This window comes from Sminthopsis crassicaudata, chromosome 3 (assembly GCF_048593235.1).
Source record: "Sminthopsis crassicaudata isolate SCR6 chromosome 3, ASM4859323v1, whole genome shotgun sequence".
Lineage (NCBI taxonomy): Eukaryota > Metazoa > Chordata > Mammalia > Dasyuromorphia > Dasyuridae > Sminthopsis > Sminthopsis crassicaudata.
The window spans coordinates 403,429,456-403,451,952 of NC_133619.1; the positions used below are offsets into that span (position 1 = coordinate 403,429,456).

Here is a 22,497-nt window from a genome sequence, read left to right on the forward strand (position 1 = left end):
CCCTGCCACTAGACACTACACTGCCAATGGATGCAAAGAGACATAAACACATACATACATATACAAATATAAAATCTATCTACATATATATATCCATATCCAGATCCATATCCATATCCATATATATGTAAATAATTCATTTGATACAGAAAATATTTTATTTGTATGTCCTTTTGGGTTACTTAATAATTAATTATAGTGAAAATTGTTAATTCTGCAAAGAAACTCTTAAGATGCTCCTGTTACTCTCTACAATATTTTCATGGTTTTGCTCATTTTGCTCTGTTATTTGATGCAAGGCTTTCCATGTCTGCACCAAGCAACTGCCCAGTCTTTTCTGATTTTTCTCAGTGCATCCTTCACATCCTTATTCCTCAGACTATAGATCCAGGAGTTTAGCATAGGGATGACTGTGGTGTAGATCACTGAGGACACTTTTTGTTGAGTAATGTAGCTGGTTGATGCAGGCTGACAGTACATAAAAATGATGGAGCCGTACAGGACACCCACAGATGCTAGGTGGGACGCACAAGTGCTGAAGGCCTTAGACCTGCCTTTAGCAGAATGGATGTTTAGGATATTTGAAAGGATGAAAATGTAAGAAATCAAAATAGATAGAGTGGTTACCAATGAGTTAATCACAACCAGAAGCATCACTAAAAGTTCATTGAGGTGGATGCTAGAACAGGAGAGTTTCAAAAGGGGTGGAATGTCACAAAAATAATGACTAATTACATTGTTTTCACAGAAGGACAGTCTGGTTAAAGCACTTGTATGAGTCACGGCTCCAAAGACCCCCATAGTACATACTCCTACCACTAGTAGGAAGCAGGTTCTCTGAGACATGGTGATGGTATAGATAAGGGGGTTACAGATGGCAACATAACGATCATAGGCCATGGCTGACAATATGAATAGATCAGCAATGGCAAAAGTACAGAAGAAAAAGAACTGGGTCAAGCACCCTGGGTAGGTGATGATATTCTTCTCTGATACAAAGCTCACCAGCATTTTAGGAGTAATGACAGCGGAGTAGTAAAGATCAATGAAGGACAAGTTACTAAGAAAATAATACATGGGGGTATGAAGATTAGTTGATAAGTAAGCCCAAATTTCCCATCATGGAATATCAATTTCTGAAAGTCATTTAAGGTGTTTATCTTCTCTGTTGTTAAAGAAAGCTTTGTACTGTGAGTACCTTAGGATACACTTCACATCTTCAATATTGAAAAGGGCCTATATGCACTTTGTAGTTCCTTAGTGTATTTATGGTCTTTTGTAGACATGCTTTTAACATTTGCTCTTCAGGTGCACACCCCAAGATATCATCCATGTAATATAACAACATAACTTTTGGAAATTTTTTCTTACTGGAGTAAGAGCAGCAGCAACATACATTTTTACACATAGTAGGGCTATTTTTCATTCCCTGTGGCAAAACTGTCCATTCATATAGGCTTAGCTAAATTAACACTGGGCAGTGAAAAGACAAATCTTTTCATATCCTCGTTCTCTAGAGGGACAGAATAGAAACAATCCTTACTGTTTCTAACCCAAAGAAATCATTCTCTAGGCAATTGAGTAGAAGATGGAAGTCTAGGCTGAAGAGTTCCCATATTTCCATCTGTTCATTTACTTTTCTTAAATCCTCCATTTTCCAGATTTCTTTTTTTTTAAACAACAAATACAGAGGAATTCCAAGACTTAGAGAAGATTGTAAGTGTCCTTGGTCAAATTGCTTCTGTACTATATCTAATAAGGCCTAAATTTTATCACTAGCTAAGGACCACTGCTCTATCCATACTGGTGTATCATTTTTCCATTGAATAGGAACAGGTGAGAATATTAGCAGGCCTTCAACAGAACCATGCCTACAAAGCCAAAATACTCATTTGTAATCCTAACTGTTGTAAAATGTCTCTTCCCCAAAGGTTGATGGGGATTTTTTCAACTATAAAAGGTGTAAAAACTCCTGTTTCTCTTTCAAATGTCCATCTCAAAAGGATAGCACTAACTTCAGCTGCTATTGATCCTCCTATGCCAGACATATGAGTGTCTTCCTTAATCTCTGGCCAATGACTGAGCCAATTGGTACCTCTAATGACTGTACAATCTTCACCTGTGTCTATCAACCCTTCCAATGATATGCCATTTACATAAGTAGTGAGCATAGGTCAGTCAGCTGTAACAGTTACAATCTAGAACATTCCTGGATTCTGTTGTTGGGAGTCAAAATCTGGGAAAATATCACCAGATTGCCTTTTAGGAGTCTGTATCAGTAAACCTGATGCTACTACTTCTCCTAGCTGATAAGTCACATATTGTTTACCTGTATTAGTGACTGGGATTTTATCTTTGCCCAGGAAGGACTTCTGCTCTCTAGAGGTTACAAGCAGTCCTCTTTTCCCTAGAATTGTGATCTGAAAATGAGTGTGGGTCATGCAATCAGTTATTAGTGCTTGGTGCTGAACTCAATGCTAGCATCTATTGCAATAATTTTCTCATCAGTTTTCCAATCCCCTGATTCTGTGGCATGAATACATCAAAATTGTGCCACTAGCATTGTTACTATTTGCACAGCCAATATGTAATCTTGCTATTACTTCTGGGTTAGCACATTCTTCATCTCAGTGTCATACACATTTCCTTCTGACTTTCTTTCTGAATTGTCTTGTTCTGAAAAAAAAAAGCCTCAACCTGCTTTTTGTTCATTATATTACTCAAGAATTCAATGTAATCTGTAATCTTCAGAGAGGAATGTTTGTAGCGAGCTGTCGTCTCCAGAAGCTGCTGGATCGCTCTCTGGGAAGAGATCTGCTGTGTCTTCTACTCAAATGTCTCCAACAGATTCTTCTTCCTGTAACGAACCGTTGTCTCCAGGCAGTTGCTGTTAACTCTTGTCCAGAGAAGTGACTTCCCTTCCTGCAGAGAGCCCCGTCAAGCCTGATGCAATGCAGAGTCTTCTTCTATCTCTGGCTGTCCTCTCTTTTATCCTCCCAGAGAATGGGCTTGGGATAATGCAAGGGCTTTTGGGAAGAACCACTTCAGCCAATGAGCTTGCTCCTTCTATCAAGTCAACCTGAGTTCTCACCTTGTAATTGTCCAGACAACCTGAATTCTCACCTTGTCACTGTCCAGACAACCTGAGTTCTCACCTAGTAATCCTAACATCTCCCCCTTTCTTTTGATTTAGAACATAGGACAGTCATGACCTTGAAACATAAATCCATCAATATGGGAAGTATTACACATAATTATATAAATTACATAAGCACATAGTAACATAGTAACATAATACATGCTAGAAGTATATGACAAATAACATAATCAAATAATCATAAATTGAAAATTTATAAATGTCCATAAGTCCATTGTCCATTAGTCTCATCTTGTGTGAGGAAGTCCAATGATTCCTGCTGGTTTTTAAAGTTCTTTAACAGTCTTCTTATTATCCATGCTCTTTCAGTGTCAGATGTTTCTTAGATCTTCTCCTTTATTTTGAGGTCTTTCTCTTTTTCTGTCTCTCTCTGATGGACAAGGCGAATATGACTCGTTGGCACCCATCTGATTCCTTCTCCTGCTGAAGAAACACAAGCAAACCCTCTCCCCCAGGCAGTTAACCTATCTGGTCCCTTCCATTCACCACTTTCTGGATCTCTCCACATCACCTGGCGATTATCTAAGTACAGTGGAGATGCTCGCACTGGACACTGCCCTTCTGGTGGGTTATAAAACCTGTCTGCCGGAGCCAGTGCATCTTTGTCAAAAATTAGAAAATTAATGGTATAGAGAACTAAATTTAGAAGTTCCCTAGGGCTACCTGTGGCTCCCCCTTTCTTTTGTTTTTGAAGGAGTGTCTTAATATCTCTGTTTCTTCTCTCTACTATTGCCTGCCCTTGAGGATTAAAGGGTATGCCCGTGGTATGTAAAATCTTATACTGTGCACAAAAGTGTGTAAAATGTTTGGACGTATATGCAGGTCCATTGTCTGTTTTTATTGCTTGTGGCACACTCATAATTGCAAAAGCTTGTATAAGGAATTCAGTGACCACTCGGGCTGTCTCTTTTGCTGCTGGCATTGCAAATGTGAATCCTGAAAATGTGTCTACCACGACATGAATAAAAGATAGACGACCAAAAGATTTATAATGGGTCACATCCATTTGCCAGATTTCATTGGGTCTCAAACCACGAGGATTCTTCCCTGGAGGGAGTGTAGGAGCGTGGAAAGGAAGACAAGCCGTACAGCTTTTTGCTATGCTCCTAGCTTCCTCTCTTGTGATTCCAAATTGTAAACGTAAAGCTCGAGCAGCCTGATGATATTTAGAATGAGATTCTTGTGCTTCCTGAAATAAAGGACTACTGGCTAACATGGTTAGAAGGCTATCTGCCTTTGAATTTCCATCAAAAATGGGACCTAGAAGTCCACTATGTGAGTGGACATGCAAGATATAAATCTTGCCTGGATGTTTTCTCACTTGCTCTTGAAGTTCCTTAAAGAGCTGATAAATATTGGAGGCTGCAAATTTTATTTGGGCTGTGGCAATTCTTTGTACTACACCTACTGAATAGGCTGAATCAGTAATTATATTTACGTCTCCTGGGTAATAAGTAAGAGCTAGCATGATAGCAAATAATTCATTCTGTTGAGTGGACTGAAAAGGAGTCCTGACTACTCTCTTTATGGTTAAATCATGAGAGTATACAGCACTAATATTTTCTTTGGAGGCGTCTGTAAAGATTGTTGGTCCTTTAAGAGGAACCTTAGAAACCTTTTCTTCAAAAATCCATCGCCAATTATGTAGTAGCCGGGTAATCTTTAATGGAGATCCATGTGCAAAATTTGGAGCAGTGGCCAATAAAATTTGCCATTCTGGGATGGTCTCACAGCATACATTAATTTGTGCGTTAGTATAGAATGTGTATATTTTTTCAGGACTTATTCCAGATAATTGTGTTACTCTCTTAATAGCCTTTAATAAAATCCTAGCCACAAGCACTGGGTAAGGTGTAAGGCTTTGTTCTGGTTGTGCTGGGAGGTTCACCCACTCAATCACTCTGTCTGCTTGATGAAGGACTGCTGTGGGTGCCTCTTTTGTATCAAAACCTGATATTTCCAAGGGTTTTTGAGTGACTCTTTCAACCACATTGGATAAAGCCAGTTCAACTTCTCTCAAAGCCTCTTGTGCTTCTTTTGTAAGCTGGCGTGGTGAATTTACACAAATTTCCATAAGAAGAAGCTTAAGATTGCCTATATTTCTACTGAGGTATCCCAGAGCTAGAAGAAAAGGAAGGGAAAGGAAGGGAAGAGGGAAGGGAAGAGAGAAGGGAAGGGAAATATCCTGCTGGAAAATAATATAAATTTGTCGGGGAATTCAGTAGACAGAGAATCAGATAAGTAAATAAGAAGTAAGTTGAACAGTGGGCAAGCACTAACAAAAAGGAAGCCTAACAAATTGAATGATTTGGAAAGGTCTTGTTTAATAGGACATTTGGGGGATTTATCTTTAAAGAAAAAAGAAATTCTAAAGAAGGCAATGAACAATTATTTATCAAGAAAGATATATTTTCTTCACCTTCCTCCACAGCCAAGCTTTTCAGTTTCATTTTATTGCTCTTTCTGGTTTTTTTAATCAATAAGTATATATGTTTCCTGGTTTTGCTTACTGTACATTAATAATAGAAGTCTTCAAATATTTCTCAGATTTCTTCATATTTGTCTTCTTATGCCACAATATTATTTCATTAATGTAGCACAATTTGTTTAGTCATTTCCCATTGATATACACCTACTTTGATTCAAGTTATTTGCTACTACAAAATTTGTCAAAATAAAAATATATAGTAGGTCCTGCTTTGAGAATATAAAAATATTATGTATGTGTGCATGTATATATGAATATAATATATGTATATATTGTGCATATATGTGTGTATGTGTATAATCTGTGGGATCTCTCAATTCAATCTTATTTTAAACACAGATTCTAAATTGCTTTTTTTTAAGAATTGTTGCAACAACTCATAACTTCATTAACAGTATATTAGTATCACTGAAAATTCTTGAGCTAGACAGTGTCATGAGTTTTAGGAAGATGATTTTGTTCACTGTTGAACAATCAGATTGGATTGTAATAGGAAGTGATTAGAAGCAAGAAAACATATTAATAATCCAGGTGAAAAATGAGAGATAATAGGGTCTGAACTAGAGTTGTGGTTCTGTGAAAGAAGAGAGGGATACCATCAACAGAAATAAGGAAATGTGTTTGGAGGAAAGGCCACTTCAGGGGGGAATATGAGGAGTTCCATTTTGAACAAATTGAATTTGAGCTATTGATAAAAAATATCTAGATAGACATATCTAACAAGAATTGGTGACTGTAGACTGGAGCCTAAGAGAGAAATTTGGAATAGATATATAGATTTTGGTATCATCTCCATGAACATGATTGAACTTTGGGAGCTGATGAAATCACTGAGAGATGATATAGAAAAAAAAAAAGAGAAGAGGGTACAGGATAGAAATTCAGAGACTCAGGGACCCATACCTAGTGGGCAAGAGACACATAAGGTTCTAGCAAAAAAACACAAAAAAACAAAAAACAAACAAAACAAAACAAAAACAAAAAAAAAAAAAAACAGGGAAAGCAGTCAAGCAGATAGGAGGAAAACAGTAAAGACAAGGATAAAAAGAAGGGAAGGTAGTCAACAGTATCTAGTACTGCTGAGGTAAGATAGGAGAAAGAATGAGGAAAAGGGACATTACATTCTGCCAATGAGGAATCTTGAACAACTTTGGAGAAAGTAGATTCAGAATGGAATGATACAAGCAAGGCTGCAAAAGGATGAGAAGTGAATGGAATGGAAAGGGAATAATAGTTCACAATTTTTAAAGAGTTTGGAGGATAAATAGAAAAATAGCTTGAAAGAATAAGAGGAGAGATTTGAGATTTTTAAGGATGGGAGAAAATTGGATATATTTGTAAATTTGTAGAAAGCAATTAAAGGTGAAATAAAGGCATATGGTCATTCTGATAAATTAAAACATGTTTCTATTAGATATTTGTTACCCACTTGCTACCAACTAAAACTCTTTCTCAAAAATCCCATATTTAATTTCTTTCTGGTTTCAGTTTCCCAAGCAAGTCCTGTATTGAACCAATTGTGAAGATGGGCAGGAACTATGGGACTGCACTAACATCTCTATTGATTCTATCTTACAAATTACCAATGACCTCCTTCTTGGAAACTCCAATACCCTTTTTGGTGTATGCAACATTTTTCACTTCTGTCCAGAATTTAGAATTTTCAATTTTAGAAGTTTTTTTTTTCCCTTGGATAATCATGACACCACTCTATCTTGGTAATCTTTATACCAGATTCTTTTCTTTCTCCTCTTATTCTTGATATCTCCCTAATATCTTAGTTCTTACTTCTGGTAATTTGGATCTTTCCCAAAGTTATTTCCTTATTTTTCTATTCTGTTTTCTATATTCATTCCCTAAGAAGAGTTCATTCATGATTTTGTATAGAATATATTTTTTGAGAAATAGCCCAAGTAAGCACTCATCTGTTTTGGTCTACACAGAATAAAGAAGGATGAATGCAGAGGTTGCTAACAAATACTTTTCTATCTAATACTCTACATGTGAAGGACTCTGGGGAACAGAGGCTATTTACAATGCCTAAAGGCAATGATAGATAGCCTGGGGTGTCCACAAAATTTATAGAGTAGGTATGCAGACCAATAGGTCTGATATTACCAAGGATTTAGCGCTGACAACAATTTTTGGTAAAAGAATCAGCACTGAGTGTGGATCAAGAAAATTTATAAAATCTGAGATGTAATGGTTAAAAAAGAAATTTCATATAGGCAAATAATATCTATCGTTGTAGTGTATATTATGATTGTATTCAATAAATAAATAAATCCAATAAATGGTTCATATATTATTTTCTGGCTGTTAGGTTTTTTGTTGTATGTGTTAATATGCTAATGCTTAGATATATAATATATTCTATTATGTGATGGAACATACAAATTGTGCTATATTATGCATTACATGTGTTTCTACATAAGTTCATGATTGCTACATGTAATTCTAACATGAAGTATATGTTATATACCCACATATGTGATGAGACATACAATGCAACATTTTTCTCCACTGCTTCTTGATATTATATTTTTGAAAGAAGAGTAACTGATCATTGGCCTTTTTAAATGAAAGAATTGTAGGGATAGACAAATACATGAGCTAGTATTGTGAATAATTAAGTTTTCCAAGAAATGAGAGCTTTTGAACAGCTCTATACTGTCATAAACTGTGAAAATTTCCCCAAAACAAACAAACAAAAATCCTCACACCCATACAGTTTAGGAGTCTGAAAAGTTAAAAAAAGACAAAATGAGAAGGTGAAGTGAAGAATCAGCTTCTTTAATGTGTTGGAATTGAAAAAACAAAATATTGTATTTTATGTATGATAGATATGTCTGGCTAATGCTTCCTAGTTTTTGCCATAATGTTACTAATCTAGTTATATTATGTCACTTACAAATTTGAGGTCCATATATATGTTCATCTGGATCTTCCAGAGGAAATTGGTGAGTCAAGGAAAGAAAGGAAGGCAAGTGAATTACTGATATTCAGCTGTAGATAAAGAACTTTAGGAAGTAAAAGTCTAGTTCTTAAGCTTAGGAAAAATCTTCTGAAACCACATACAAAATGTCCTGCCTGAAGCTTTACCTTCAAATAAGAAATATTAAGAAATCAGTTAGACTCATAACTTCAATTTTCAGCTTTGTGCTAATCATTATCAAATCTATATGGCTCACCTGGGCTCTTGTCCTATATTGCCAATTGCTTAACAAATATTTTGGATGTCCTACTTCACTTCAGAAACATTTCCAAAATATTTTCAAACTTAAAGCTTGTTTTGTTTATGCTTAAATCCTCTCTGAAATTATCCTCTATTTTATATTTCCCTTTTTAATCTTCCTTTTCTTCTCTATATCTCTAATGAATTGAATGGATTTCTATACAAAATTGTTGGATGTGTATTTATGTCTTTGTTGTTCCTTCTTATGACCAATTTAGATGAATGTGATACCTTACTTTATTTAAATTAAACTGACATATACTTTCTCAATTCCCTCTGTGTTTGAATACTAAGTTGTACTCCAATTGAATTCTATTTGTACAACTTGATTTTTAATTTATTTTTAGCAAATTTTTAAATTTTGAGATTTAAATTTTCTTTCTCTCACCTAACAATGCCTAGTCCATTGAGAAGGCAAGAAAGGAATTTAGTAGGACTCTTTTCTTTATTTTTCCAAATAATTTACATACTATTTGGGATAAATTATTCTTTAAATATTTGGTATAATTCACTTGTGAATCCATCTGGCCCTGGAGATTGATGACTTGTTTAATTTCTTTTTCTAAGATTGGATTATTTGGGCATTTGATTTCTTCTTCTATTAATATGAATAATTTATATTTTTGTAGATACTCATTCATTTCCTTTAGATTGTCAAATTTATTAGCATATAATTGGGCAAAATAGCTCCTAAAAGTTGTTTTCAACTTCCCCTTTATTGGTGATGGATTCACCCTTTTCATTTTTTTATAATGGTAATTTAGAGTTTTTTCTTTTCTTTTTTAAAAATTGAATTAACCTGTTGCTTATCTATTTTATTGTTATTATTGTTGTTTTATAAAATCAGCTTCTCATTTTATTTATTAGTTCAGTGGTTTTCTTCTAATTTTATTAATCTCTCATTTGATTTTCAGGATTTTCAACTTTGTATCTAATTGGGAATTTTTAATTTATCAGAATTGCTCACTGGAGGATTTCAGTACCAGCCCGAATCCTGATCATGGGTGAGGAGTGAAGAGGTGGAACTCACAAAGATGGTCAAATAGAATTATATTTATTTTTGCTCTTGCTTTATCTGATATCATTATTGCTACCCCTGCTATTTATTTATTTATTCTAAATTCTCTCAGCCTTTTATACACTAATATACTTACATAACTATAGCACAATGCATATGTGTTAGCTATATACTGCACACACACAGGACTGCATAAAACAATTTGCTATTGTGTGCAAATGTTTCCTTGCCACTTTAGTATAACTCTGTTGTAATTTGTCACATACTCTGACTTCTTAGGAAGGTTAAGATGACCTTAGGAGTGATGGTGAGTCAAACCAGACACATAAGCAGAGTTCCTTTTACTGTACTATAGGCTCTGATACCTTGTCCAAGGCTCCCCACTATCTGTGATTCTCTACATTTTTTTAGTTTTTCTTTTTAGCTACATGCCCAATTCATTGATCTACTCTTTCTGTATTTTACTAATGAAAACAATTAGAGATATAAATATAAATAAGAAATATAAATAAATATAAATTTTCCCCTAAATATTACATCCTATAAATTTTTGTATGTTGTCTCATTATTGTCCTTAATGAAATCATTGATTTTTTTCTACAATTTGTTCTTGATCTATTTACTTTTTAGGATTTTTTTAATCTTTCTCTCTCTCTCTCCATTGCCCATTATTAAATGCATTTTTTATTTCATTATGATCTCAATATTTCTGCTTTTTCTGCAGTTGATTATGAGGTTTTTATGTCCTAATATGTGGTTAGTTTTGTGTAAGTTTCAGATGCTGCCGAACAAAAAGTAGATTTCTTTATATTTCCATTCAATTTTGTCCTGAGATCCATCATATTTAACTTTCCCCCCTCAAATTTTATTCACCTCCTTAATTTTTTTCTTGTTTATCTTTTTACTTGAATTTATCTAGTTTAGAGAGGGGAAAACTGAAGTTTCCTGCTAATATAATTTTATCGTCTATTTCTTCTTTTCTTCTTCAAAAATTTAAATGCAATTTCATTTTGTGTATTTGTTTTTAGGACTAATATTGTTTCATTGATTTTTTTTCATCAAGATATAGTTTCCTTGGGGCAGCTAGGTGGTACAGTGGATAAAGCACCAGTCCTGAAGTCAGGAGGAGCTGAGTTCAAATGTGGCCTCAGACACTTAACACTTCCTAGCTGAGTGACCCTGGGCAAGTCACTTAACTCCACTTGTCTTAGCAAAATATATATATTTAGTTTCCTTTCTTATTCCTTTTAATTATATTTATTTTTGCTCTCCCTTTATCTGATATCATTATTGCTACCCCTGCTATTTTTGTTTTGTTTTGTTTTAGCTGAAGCCTAAGATATTCTGCTCCAGTTTATTTTTCCTCTCTGTGTATCTCTGTGCTTCATATGTTTCTTGTAAACAATATATTATAGGATTCTGGTTTTTAATCCATTCTGCTATTTATGCCCATTTTATGGGTGAGTTCATGCCAATTATATTTATACTTTGATAATTGTGTATTTCCTATGTTGTTTTCCCTTATTATCCCCCCCTCTCTTACCCTATCCTGTCCCTTCTCACAAGTGTTTTATTTCTGATCACCATATCCTCCAATGTACTCTCCTTTCTATCAATACATACCCCTTCTTTTTACCAGTTCCTTTTTACTTCCAAATAGGTTAATTTAGATTCCTTCAATTGAGTATATATATTATTCCCTCTTTGAACCAGTCCTGAAGGTTTAAGCTTTGCCTGCCATCACCATCCCACTCTTCTTCCCTTCCATTATAGTAGCTCTTTCATACTGCTTTTTTTGTGAGATAATTTGCTCTATTCCCTACTTTCCTTCTTCTTCCAATGCATCTTTTTTCTTACACTTTTTTGTTTTGGGGGCATCTCATCAAAGTCACCCTATATCCACACCTGCTCTAGGTATATGCCTAGTTATCTTTGTGGCAATAAAGTTCTTGAGTTACAAATATTATCCTGCCATAGTAGGGATTTAGCTTAAATGAACTTTTTTATTTTCTTAAAGGCTTTTTTCTGTATCTATTGATATAATAACATTATTTGGGGATATTTTAAAATATAATTAATTATGTTTATTGTTTTCCTAATGCTGTCATAGTGTGTCTGAACTAAATTAAACTTGTCTGAATTGAATGATTTCCTGGGTTAATTGTTGTAATCCATGTGACAGGATTTTATTTGAAGTTTTTAGATCAATATTCATCAATGATATAACTCTTTAGTTATTTTTATTTTGTGTCATTCTTTACTGGTTTAGGTATTAGAAGTACATTTGTTCCATTAAATGCTTTCTTATTCAGCTTTTGGCAATTACTTTTCAAAGATTAATAGATTTTCTTATAACTCCATTAGAACCAGAAGTGTTTTTTTTTGTTTTGAAGGCTTTGGTTTTTCATTTTTTGGTTTTGTTTTTTATTTTTGGTTTTGGTATTTTCCTTATAGCTAATTCTATTTCCTTTTCTGAGATTGTATTATGTAAAACTTCATTTGATCTTTGTTATTTGAGTACTTTATATTTTTGAAGGCATTCTTCTATTGTTATATTAGTTTTGTTAGCATATAACTTTATAATTGATTCTGATAATTCTTTGTATTCCAATTTTGTTGTGATTTTACTTCATCCATTTGATGTTTTGTTGATTTTATTTTTATACTCTTTTCAATTAAATTGGCTGAGTATAAAAACTTAGTCTTTTCAAATAACTACATTTTAGTTTATTTGTCATTTATCTTTTTTGGTTTCTATTTTTATTATTTTTCTATTATGCCTAGTTTGGGTTTATTTGCTCACTTTCTAATTTTTTAATGTAGAGTTAGTTCATTAATTGTTCCTTTCTATTTTGTTAAATGTACTTGTATAGATATGATTAACTATTTTAGCTGCATCTCAGAAATTTTGGCATGCAGTTTTATCATTATCATCTTTCATATAATTATTATTTTTTCCTATTAGTTATTCTTTGCCCTATTATTATTTAGGATTTAATTATTGTCTCCATTTGTATCTGTATTTTATTTATTCTCCATGAAGTAATACTTGTTTTATTGTTGAGATAAGGAATATACCTATTGTTTCTGCCATTTACATTTATTTGTGATACATCTTTGCCTTAATACAGAATTCAATTTTAGTAAAAAAAATAAAGAAGAAAGAAAGAAAAACATCACATATGATCCTGAGAAATGTATGTTTTATTATACTACTTACAAATACATTAATTCTTTTATGTCTATCCCAGCATTTAGTACAATGTTTGGTACATAGCTAATATTTTTAAATGTCTATTGTTTGATCTTCAACAATTTGTTCAATTCTATATTTTCCTTTGTATTTTCTGTTAGAATTCTTCAAAAGTGAGACTATTAAATAGCATTTATCTTCATTGATTGCCTCTTTTTGGCACTCTCTTTCCAGTGGTTCAATGCCCTTATAGCCTATTGACTTTCAGGGTCAGGGGTATTCCAGTAAATATATAACAACTAACTCTCCAAAGTGAGGAAAAATGTGTTTATTTTTGTATATATTGTGTTCCTTCAATAGATCATAATCTCCTTAAAGGCAGGAACTGGAATGTGTGTATATACTTATCTGTGCATGGATTTTTATCTCTTATCTCTAGCACAGTATATCACATATGCAAGTACTTGAAAAAAAGAGAAGAGAAAAAAAGAGAACAAAGAGGAGGAGGAGAGGAAGAGGAGAAAGAGAAAGAAGACAAGGAAGAAAGGAGGGGGAAGAGAAGGTTGAGTTTTTCCCTTATTTTTTCTTCCTCCAATGAAAGATAAGGATTTTAAGAAGTGTAGATTAGAAGGGAGAAAATTAAAGGCAAAAGAGACAAAAACTCAAAGGCAGGAGATGGAATCCACACTCTGGAGGCTACCAAGTAACTAAGATTGGTTTCAATAATGAGCTTGTGGAGAAAAGTAGTATAAATTTAGTCTGAAAAGGTAGGTTGGAACAAGATTGTACAGGGATTTAAATATCAAGCTAATTAGTATGTGTTTTACTGTAGAGGCAATAGGGAACTATTGGAGATTCTTAAGCAAGAGAGAAATCTGTGCTTTAGGAAGACTATATGAATAATAGGTACAATGGAATGGGAAAGAGTCTGGAAGAAGGGAAACAAAGCAAATGTCTATTGCAATAGTCCCAATGAGAGGTGATGAGCATCTAAATGAGGGTGGTGATGATAGATGTTCAATTGACATAGAATTGCCAAAAGAAATTGAAATAAATTAGATAAGAAGGGAGGAGGTAGAATCAAGGATTGCAAACATGGATGACATAAAAGACTATGGTTTTATTAATAGAAGCAAAGAAGAGTAAAAGAAATGAAATTTTCACTGGAGTAAGAGAATGAGACATTATCTTTATTTGGGACATACTGAGTTTGGAATGTTTCTAGAATAGGTATAAATGTCCAATAGGAAGCTGGAAATTTGTGATTAAAGATCAGGAGAGAGATTGTTTTTAGATATATACATTTTAGTTATCTGCTTAGAGGTGATAATCGAACTCATAGGAATTGATTAAATCAGCAAGAAGATATGGAGAGGCAGGACAAAGAATTAAGGAATATCTATTTAGGGACCTGAGACATAGGTGATCTAACAAAGAAGAGTGTGAAAAAACAGCTGGATGTAGAAACCAGTAAAGAGCCATATCACAAAAGCCAAGGGAGAAGAAGATATCTAGAAAGAAGGAATAATTGACATTGTCAAAAATTAAAGAGGTTAAGTAAATGAATGAGAGGCCATTGGATTTAATAATTAAGGAATCCTTGGCAATTTTGGAGAAGACAATTTTAGGAGAGTGACAGAACTAGAAACTGGACTGGAATGACTTTATAAGTGAGAGGAAATAGAGCCCAGAAAATGAGTATATATAAACTTTCTATCTTAGAATTTGATTGGAAAAAAAGAGGGTATTGGTTCATAATCAAAGGCATGGCACAATTAAGTGAAGACTTTTAAGGATGAAAACTAGGGTGTTTTTAAGCATCAAGAAAGCAATCAGTACATAGAAAGATAATTTAATATGAGTCAAAGAAAGGAGAATGGAGAGGAGGCAGAGGTAGATGGGCATCCTATCATTCTGGCAAATGTTAATATATTTCTATAGGACATTTAATTAAAAAAACTTTCTCAAAAATCCTAAAAATAATGACAAAGTTATAAACCTAGGTAACTGAAAGGATAAGAATGCCCTTACAGAAACAGGAAAAGTTTGTTTCTAATTACCCTCTTTCTTTTCTGCTGTTTTCATTGTACTTAATATATTTGAATATTTTCATTTTACACACACTGTCCCCAAGAACTTCTCTAATGTATAAATTGTTCCCAAGATATACTTTCCATTTTCCTGGGTTTTTTTTTTAATGACAAATGAACAAATACAAACCAAAAATATGGAGAACCAAGAGAACAAGAACACAATGGCTAAAGTAATGTGAGATTACTAAAAGAATGCTGAATTCTAAACTATGGGAAAATTAGTGGCAGTCCTAGAGAAGAGATAATGAGGCATATATCCTTCTACTATTGCAGATATTATTAGACACATTATCTGCATTGTATGTGTTTGCTTAATTCTTGTTTCTTTATCTTAAAGGAATGTTCAGTTTGAAAGGAGATATGGGAAATGAGTGATTTAAAAACAAAAAGCATCAATAACATTTTTAATATGCAAAATTTTGTTTTCTTAAAGATGTAATTTTAAACTTGACACAAATATATATTTTTTCTTAAGTTCTCGTCCTATTTGATTGTACACATTTTACAAATTGGCAACTCTACAGAGTTATATTGAGAGAATCAATGACAAGAACACAAGATCTTGAACAAACAGAGGTTATATGATGTCATATACTATTTCAGATCAAGTTATACAATAAAATGAGCAATGAGATTATCTCTGATTACACACTTTCATACTACTTTAATAAGCTAATGGATATTTTTCAAATATGCTGAAGAAAAATCAAGCTAAATAATTCATTTTGACAATATTTTCTCAAATGGAAAATTTCACTAATTGTAAGAAAATAACAAGTTTTATTCTCACAATTTTATCTGAATTGTGACAATAAGTTATGAAGAGCCTCCTTTTTCTTTTTTATTCATCTAGTCATTTTTATCTATTATCACAACTGAAATATAATAGGTGAAAAGAAACAATATCATTTATTTAGTCTTAAAAGTAAACAAATTCAATTAACTTACATCTTTTGAGATTCTAAGGCATCTGATAGGCATAATTATATTTAAGAATTACATATTCTTTTCTACAGATTTTAAAACAGAAACATTTAAATTGGTTAATGGCTGTCTTTAAATTAATCAGAAAGTTACATTATGTTCTGGAATTTAAACATTAGGCAACAGGGATGGACCAAGGCTTATAGGATTTAGAGTCATCTCGTGGAATCTAAAAGACAAAATAAAAATTTAAAAAAATATATTAAGAAGGCTTAAAAAGGGAAAATTAATCCATTCACCCAACCTATATAACTAATTGCAATTTAGCTGAGGTCTTTTTTATTTTATCATTATAACATTTCTTTGACAGTACAAATGCATAGGTAATTTTTTACAACATTATCCCTTGTACTCCCTTCTGTTCTGAATTTTTCCCCTCCTTCCCTCTACCCCCTGCCCTAGATGGCAGGCATTCCCATACATATTAAATATCTTATAGTATATTCTGGGTACAATATATATGTGCAGAACGGAATTTTGTTGTTGTTGTTGTTGTTGTTGTTGTTGTTGTTGTTGTTGTTGTTGTTGTTGCAAAGGAAGAATTGGATTCGGAAAGTAAAAATAATCTGGGGAGAAAAACAAAAAATGCTAACAATTTACACTCATTTCCCAGTGTTCCTTTTCTGGGGGTAGCTGATTCTGTCCATCATTGATCAATTGGAATTGGATTAGCTCTTCTCTATGTTGAAGATATCCACTTCCATCATAATACATCCTCATACAGTATCATTGTTGAAGTGTATAATGATCTCCTAGTTCTGCTCGTTTCACTCAGCATCAGTTGATGTAAGTCTCTCCAAGCCTTTCTGTATTCATCCTGTTGGTCATTTCTTACAGAACAATAATATTCCATAACATTCATATATCATAATTTACCCAACCATTCTCCAATTGATGGGCATCCATTCATTTTCCAGTTTCTAGACACTACAAAAAGGGCTGGCACAAACATTTTGACACATACAGGTCCCTTTCCCTTCTTTAGTATTCCCTTGGGATATAAGCTCAGTAGTAGCACTGCTGGATCAAAGGGTATACACAGTTTGATAATTTCTTGGGCATAATTCCAGATTACTCTCCAGAATGGTTGGATTCTTTCACAACTCCACCAACAATGCATCAGTGTCCCAGTTTTTCCACATCCCCTCCAACATTCATCATTTTTTGTTCCTGTTATCTTAGCCAATCTGACAGGTGTGTAATGATATCTCAGAGTTGTCTTAATTTGCATTTCTCTGATCAATAGTGATTTGGAACACTCTTTCATATGAGTGGAAATAGTTTCAATTTCATCATCTGAAAATTGTATGTTCATATCCTTTGACTATTTATCAACTGGAGAAGGGTTTGATTTCTTATAGATTAGGGTCAGTTCTCTATATATTTTGGAGATGAGGCCTTTATCAGAACCTTTAACTGTAAAAATGTTTTCCCAATTTGTTACTTCCCTTCTAATCTTGTTTGCATTAGTATTGTTTGTACAAAAGCTTTTTAATTTGATGTAATCAAAATTTTCTATTTTGTGATCAATAATGGTCTCTAGTTCTCCTTTGGTCACAAATTCCTTCCTCCTCCACAAGTCTTAGAGGTAAACTATCCTATGTTCCTCTAATTTATTTATGATCTCATTCTTTATGCCTAAATCCTGGACCCATTTTGATCTTATCTTACTATGTGGTGTTAAGTGTGGGTCCATGCCTAGTTTCTGCCATACTAATTTCCAATTTTCCCAGCAGTTTTTGTCAAATAATGAATTCTTATCCCCAAAGTTGGGATCTTTGGGTTTGTCAAACACTAGATTGCTATTTTTACTCACTATCTTGTCCTGTGAACCTAACCTATTCCACTGATCAACTAGTCTATTTCTTATTCAATACCAAATGGTTTTGGTGACTGCTGCTTTATAATATAGTTCTAGTTCAGGTACAGCTAGGGCACCTTCATTTGATTTTTTTTTTTCATTACTTCCCTTGAAATTCTCGATCTTTTGTTCTTCCATATGAATTCTGTTGTTATTTTTTTCTAGGTCGTTAAAATAGTTTCTTGGGAGTCTGATTGGTATAGCACTAAATAAATAGATTAGTTTAGGCATTATTGTCATCTTGATTATATTCACTCAGCCTATTCAAGAGCACTTAATGTCTTTCCAATTATTTAAGTCTGACTTTATTTTTGTGGCAAGTGTTTTGTAATTTTGCTCATATAATTCCTGACTTTCCTTTGGTAGATATATTCCCAAATATTTTATACTATCGACCGTTATTTTGAATGGAATTTCTCTTTGTATCTCTTGCTCTTGGATTATACATTACCAAATGTATAAAAATGCTGAGGATTTATGTGGATTTATTTTGTATACTTCAACTTTGCTAAAATTCTGAATAATTTCTAATAGCTTTTTAGCAGAGTCTTTGGGGTTCTCTAAGTATACCATCATGTCATCTGCAAAGAGTGATAGTTTGATTTCCTCATTTCCTACTCTAATTCCTTGAATCTCTTTCTCGGCTCTTATTGCCGAGGCTAGCGTTTCTAGTACTATATTGAATAGTAATGGTGATAGTGGGCAACTCCTGATCTTACTGGGAAAGGTTCCCAGTTTATCGCCATTACATATGATGTTTACTGACGGTTTTAAATATATGCTCAAGGAATAGTCTATTTATTCCTATACTCTCAAGTGTTTTTAGTAGAAATGGATGTTGGATTTTATCAAATGCTTTTTCTGCATCTATTGAGATGATCATATGGTTTTTGTTAATTTGGTTATTGATATAGTCGATTATGCTAATAGTTTTCCTAATATTGAACCAGCCCTGCATTCCTGGTATAAATCCCACTTAGTCACAGTGTATTATACTGGGCATGATTTTCTGTAATATTTTGCTAACATTTTATTAAAGATTTTAGCATCAATATTCATTAGGGAGATTGGTCTATAATTTTCTTTCTCTGTTTTCAGCCTACCTGGTTTTGGCATCAGTACCATGTCTGTGTCATAAAAGGAATTTGGTAGGACTCCTTCAATCCCTATTTTTTCAAATAGTTTATATAACATTGGGGCTAATTGTTCTTTAAATGTTTGGTAGAATTCACATATAAATCCATCTGGTCCTGGGGATTTTTCCTGGGGAGTTGATTAATAGATTGTTCTATTTCTTTACTTATCTCTCCAATTCTGGAGTATCCTTAATGGGCACCTGGAGTCAGGACCAAAACTTATAACTTAGAATACCTACACTCTCCACAGTGAAGACAAAAGGAGAATAAGGCACAGAACTAATTCTATGGACAATACCAGGTATACCTTCTAGAGTCAACCAGTCACTCTTGTGTACTCCTACCACTCTCTTATGTAAAACACTCTAGTGACCATTACATTTAAACAGCCTGATCCACAATATACTATTTCTCATTATCTGTGCATTAGAAGTTCAATAGTGTGACAAATTTAACTATTACTGTGCCCCATGAACATCTCCAGAGTTCTGAAAATGATGAGATCCATATTATTATTCTTCTGCCTCAAAGATTAACAGTGACTCAAGTTTTCCTTACCATAACAGCATTACCACTGCTGATCACTTCCAACAGGAGCAGCTCTTTCCTTAACCCGCTTATTATTATTTTCATTGTCTTGGGAGTTTCAGAAATAAGAGTTAATCATTCATGTGAATCTTTTTGTTAATGGGAATATATTACCTTTCCTGGGGTTCTGTTATCTATCATAAAAACCTTTGGCCAAGGCAATGATGGGGAATTTCAGAACACTGGAAAGCTGGCAAGGCAGAATTAGGGCAGGAGGACTTTTCAGAAGTTCTGGTCACCGTCAGTAAGCATAATATGCAATAGAAATAAACTACAACCTTTCCCAGTAAGATCAGGAGTGAAACAAGGTTGCCCACTATCACCATTACTATTCAATATAGTACTAGAAACGCTAGCCTCGGCAATAAGAGCCGAGAAAGAGATTCAAGGAATTAGAGTAGGAAATGAGGAAATCAAACTATCACTTTTTGCAGATGACATGATGGTATACTTAGAGAACCCCAAAGACTCTGCTAAAAAGCTACTAGAAATAATTCAAAATTTCAGCAAAGTGGCAGGATATAAAATAAATCCTCATAAATCCTCAGCATTTTTATATATTGTAGCGAGCTGTCGTCTCTAGAAGCTGCCGGATCACTCTCTGGGAAGAGATCTGCTGTGTCTTCTACTCAAATCTCTCCAACAGATTCTTCTTCCTGTAACGAACCGTTGTCTCCAGGCAGTTGCTGTTAACTCTTGTCCAGAGAAGTGACTTCCCTTCCTGCAGAGAGCCCCGTCAAGCCTGATGCAATGCAGAGTCTTCTTCTATCTCTGGCTGTCCTCTCTTTTATCCTCCCAGAGAATGGGCTTGGGATAATGCAAGGGCTTTTGGGAAGAACCACTTCAGCCAATGAGCTTGCTCCTTCTATCAAGTCAACCTGAGTTCTCACCTAGTAATCCTAACATCTCCCCCTTTCTTTTGATTTAGAACATAGGACAGTCATGATCTTGAAACATAAATCCATCAATATGGGAAGTATTACACATAATTACATAAATTACATAAGCACATAGTAACATAGTAACATAATACATGCTAGAAGTATATGACAAATAACATAATCAAATAATCATAAATTGAAAATTTATAAATGTCCATAAGTCCATTGTCCATTAGTCTCATCTTGTGTGAGGAAGTCCAATGATTCCTGCTGGTTTTTAAAGTTCTTTAACAGTCTTCTTATTATCCATGCTCTTTCAGTGTCAGATGTTTCTTAGATCTTCTCCTTTATTTTGAGGTCTTTCTCTTTTTCTGTCTCTCTCTGATGGACAAGGCGAATATGACTCGTTGGCACCCATCTGATTCCTTCTCCTGCTGAAGAAACACAAGCAAACCCTCTCCCCCAGGCAGTTAACCTATCTGGTCCCTTCCATTCACCACTTTCTGGATCTCTCCACATCACCTGGCGATTATCTAAGTACAGTGGAGATGCTCGCACTGGACACTGCCCTTCTGGTGGGTTATAAAACCTGTCTGCCGGAGCCAGTGCATCTTTGTCAAAAATTAGAAAATTAATGGTATAGAGAACTAAATTTAGAAGTTCCCTAGGGCTACCTGTGGCTCCCCCTTTCTTTTGTTTTTGAAGGAGTGTCTTAATATCTCTGTTTCTTCTCTCTACTATTGCCTGCCCTTGAGGATTAAAGGGTATGCCCGTGGTATGTAAAATCTTATACTGTGCACAAAAGTGTGTAAAATGTTTGGACGTATATGCAGGTCCATTGTCTGTTTTTATTGCTTGTGGCACACTCATAATTGCAAAAGCTTGTATAAGGAATTCAGTGACCACTCGGGCTGTCTCTTTTGCTGCTGGCATTGCAAATGTGAATCCTGAAAATGTGTCTACCACGACATGAATAAAAGATAGACGACCAAAAGATTTATAATGGGTCACATCCATTTGCCAGATTTCATTGGGTCTCAAACCACGAGGATTCTTCCCTGGAGGGAGTGTAGGAGCGTGGAAAGGAAGACAAGCCGTACAGCTTTTTGCTATGCTCCTAGCTTCCTCTCTTGTGATTCCAAATTGTAAACGTAAAGCTCGAGCAGCCTGATGATGTTTAGAATGAGATTCTTGTGCTTCCTGAAATAAAGGACTACTGGCTAACATGGTTAGAAGGCTATCTGCCTTTGAATTTCCATCAAAAATGGGACCTAGAAGTCCACTATGTGAGTGGACATGCAAGATATAAATCTTGCCTGGATGTTTTCTCACTTGCTCTTGAAGTTCCTTAAAGAGCTGATAAATATTGGAGGCTGCAAATTTTATTTGGGCTGTGGCAATTCTTTGTACTACACCTACTGAATAGGCTGAATCAGTAATTATATTTACGTCTCCTGGGTAATAAGTAAGAGCTAGCATGATAGCAAATAATTCATTCTGTTGAGTGGACTGAAAAGGAGTCCTGACTACTCTCTTTATGGTTAAATCATGAGAGTATACAGCACTAATATTTTCTTTGGAGGCGTCTGTAAAGATTGTTGGTCCTTTAAGAGGAACCTTAGAAACCTTTTCTTCAAAAATCCATCGCCAATTATGTAGTAGCCGGGTAATCTTTAATGGAGATCCATGTGCAAAATTTGGAGCAGTGGCCAATAAAATTTGCCATTCTGGGATGGTCTCACAGCATACATTAATTTGTGCGTTAGTATAGAATGTGTATATTTTTTCAGGACTTATTCCAGATAATTGTGTTACTCTCTTAATAGCCTTTAATAAAATCCTAGCCACAAGCACTGGGTAAGG

General features: G+C 34.2%; 1 protein-coding gene and 1 pseudogene across 2 annotated transcripts in view; both read right to left on the reverse strand.

Annotated features, from left to right (window-relative positions):
- Window positions 1–285: 285 nt before the first annotated feature.
- Window positions 286–1,123, reverse strand: LOC141562191 (olfactory receptor 8G3-like; annotated as a pseudogene).
- An 11,961-nt stretch (window positions 1,124–13,084) lies between these two features.
- The window catches only part of LOC141562710 (aldehyde oxidase 3-like), a 97,039-nt gene continuing 87,626 nt past the window's right edge, over window positions 13,085–22,497 (reverse strand). For both annotated transcript variants that reach the window (XM_074302742.1, XM_074302745.1), the window contains exon 36: window positions 13,085–16,337. In XM_074302742.1, the coding sequence (XP_074158843.1) occupies window positions 16,284–16,337 (54 nt within the window). In that variant the 3' untranslated portion in view covers window positions 13,085–16,283. The remainder of the gene's footprint in view (window positions 16,338–22,497) is intronic.